At 39.3% G+C, this 2,610-nt stretch overlaps 1 protein-coding gene across 1 annotated transcript in view; it reads left to right on the forward strand.

Moving 5' to 3' along the window:
- Positions 1-2,481, forward strand: part of LOC106476477 (hairy/enhancer-of-split related with YRPW motif protein-like) — a gene marked incomplete at both ends in the record, with an annotated part of 5,558 nt that extends 3,077 nt beyond the window's left edge. Inside the window, 2 exons of the mRNA XM_013937135.1 lie at positions 209-281; positions 1,868-2,481. Of these exons, the coding sequence (XP_013792589.1) occupies positions 209-281; positions 1,868-2,481 (687 nt within the window). The remainder of the gene's footprint in view (positions 1-208; positions 282-1,867) is intronic.
- Between the last annotated feature and the right edge of the window lie 129 nt (positions 2,482-2,610).

Below are 2,610 nucleotides of genomic sequence, written 5' to 3' on the forward strand. Positions count from 1 at the left end.
TAATGCCTCAAAGGAACAATCCCTTTCTCAGCCTTGTTTTCGTGGTTTTGAGTAATGTTTTTTTTAGAATATATACTTAAAACTGTCAAAGGAATGATATAAAGTTACTAAATTTTATAAGAAGATTGTTTATCTTTCATAAAATATAAAGATGGTTGTTAATATCTGCAGATTTTTTTATGTTTTAGTTTTGATTTTAATATTACAGGGCTCAGCGAAATTAGAAAAAGCAGAGATATTACAAATGACAGTAGACCACTTGAAGATGCTCCACGCCAAAGGTAAACTTTATTTTTTTCGGATTCAAATATCCTTTCTCAAAATATTATAATTTATCGTATGATATATATATATATATATATAGTATATCTAGGTGTCGCTCAGTACTGGAGGCTGAATCTTCCGCTGTGGGCAAAGAGCAGATAACCCTTTGTTTAGCTTTGCGCACAACAACAACAAGCAGTACCCAAGTTTTTTTTCTACGTGATTATCTATCTTTAATGCTGTTTTCTTTATGCTACTGTAACGTTACAAGAAAAAAAAGTTAAAGAACAACACAGGGACAGTAAAGATCTTTTAATGATCAAATTGTTGCATTGAGGAATATTATAGAACAATCTTTGGAGTGGTAATCTTCACTACATATATTTGTACATACGTCACATTATAACGCCCTCACGTTTGGTGGGACTGGGATTCGAACCCGAGACCCTCAGCTTGCGAGTCGAGCGCCCTAACCACCGGGCATTTCTCTATGAATCAGACTGCTTCACGTGTTCATCAACAGATGCTTTAAGATAATTCTTAGAGTACGACGGATCACGAAGAAGTGAGAAAAAAGATAAACAGTAAAGAAAGACATCATGATAGAGATCAGGGAAAGAAATGGGTGTGGATAGGCCATTTGCTAACGGGACAGCATCAAACAAGAGGCTTTGTTCTGGACTTCTGCAGGGGAAAACCAAAAACAAACATGGAGAAGATCAACCGAAGCCGAACAGGCAAAGTTGTTCCGGAGACAGGTTCAAATGAGTGCCCAAGATAGAGTGCGCTGGCGAGAGTTTACGGAGGCCTCACGTGTCACGTGGCGCGAAGAAGATTAAGTCAACTTAAATAGTTAAAATTCCATGCCTTACCAACGACTCTAATTTAAAGGTGATCATATTTAGATTGTAAATAATTCCAAATTAATTAATTTTTTTAATGTACGCTTTCTTTTTTTTGTTTGTTTGTTTGTTATTAAGCACAAAGCTACACAAAGGGCGTCAAAACCAGGTTTCTAGCGGTATAAGTCTGCAGAGATACCGCTGTGCCACTAGGGGGCGTTCTCATTTAAATGATTTTTCTAACTCCACAGGTAAGAAATTGTCTTGTTTGTTTGCTTTTCTACAAAGTTACACAATTGCTTATCTGCTTTCTGTTCACTGTGGGGAATCGAACCCCATATTTTAGCATTGTAATTCCGTAAACTTACCCCTGACCCGCCAGGGGACAGACATGAATGAAAACGTCTTAATGTGAATATCGTTAAATGTGTTTGTTTTAGCACAAAGTCGTAATGATATTAAATTATCTGCTGTGTTCACCACGGAGAATGAAACCCTGGATTGTTTAGGGTTGTAAGTTCGTAAACTTACCCCTGACCCACCGGGGGACAACATCGTTAAGAAATATCAGTTATTGCTTTTCAACAAATTAATACGTGCTTCTATGAGAATCTAAATGTTATAGTTAACGAACTGTGCACGTAGAATAAGTTATTTATTAATAGGTTTTATCAGTTTTAATCAAAGTGCTATTTAAATTTGCTAGATCCAGCTACTAAATAATAAACTGATCATTGAATATGTCTTTGTTTTTCATTTAGGATTTGACGCCTTTTCTTTCGATCCACACAAATATGCAGCAGACTACCACAGTTTAGGTTTTCGAGAATGTGCCACAGAGGTAGCACGCTACCTGGTGGCGATTGAAGGAATGGATCTTCAAGACCCACTTCGCTTGCGACTGATGAGTCATCTCCAATGTTACGCTGCTCAACGAGAACTTGTAATGAAGCCATCAGCATCGCACAACCCATGGAACCCATCTGCACCATTTAGCTCTGTTCCACCCCCCACGCCTCAACATCCCCCACCTCCTGTAGCGCCACCTTGTGCTTCGAGTATAACATCATCAAACATCTCTGCTATGGACTCTTCAAACGTTTCTTACACGAACATGGACACAAGGTTTAATCATACCTACTCCAGTGATACAAGTGCTTTATCATTAGGGGCTCATTCAGGTCCTCACATGACACGCGTGCCTCCTAACCATGCCCCATCCCTTTCTTCCTCGGCCATATCGCCATCCATTAATCCAAATAGTTCATCCATGGTACCAACGTTAGGTCAAATGCAAGTGAGCCAGTATATAGGATCATATGGTGGATTATCATCAGCAAACTACGGGCCTCCTGGGGGTCCTCAGTCTACGTCTGTAAAACCGTACAGGCCGTGGGGGTCGGAATTCGCTTACTAGAAAAATCATTTCAGATTGTGAAAGCTGTAGGAGATAGTAGACGGTGAAACAGAGGCAAACTTTCTGCCAAGAATCGACCAAGTCACC

This window comes from Limulus polyphemus, unplaced genomic scaffold, assembly GCF_000517525.1.
Source record: "Limulus polyphemus unplaced genomic scaffold, Limulus_polyphemus-2.1.2 Scaffold10680, whole genome shotgun sequence".
Taxonomy (NCBI): domain Eukaryota; kingdom Metazoa; phylum Arthropoda; class Merostomata; order Xiphosura; family Limulidae; genus Limulus; species Limulus polyphemus.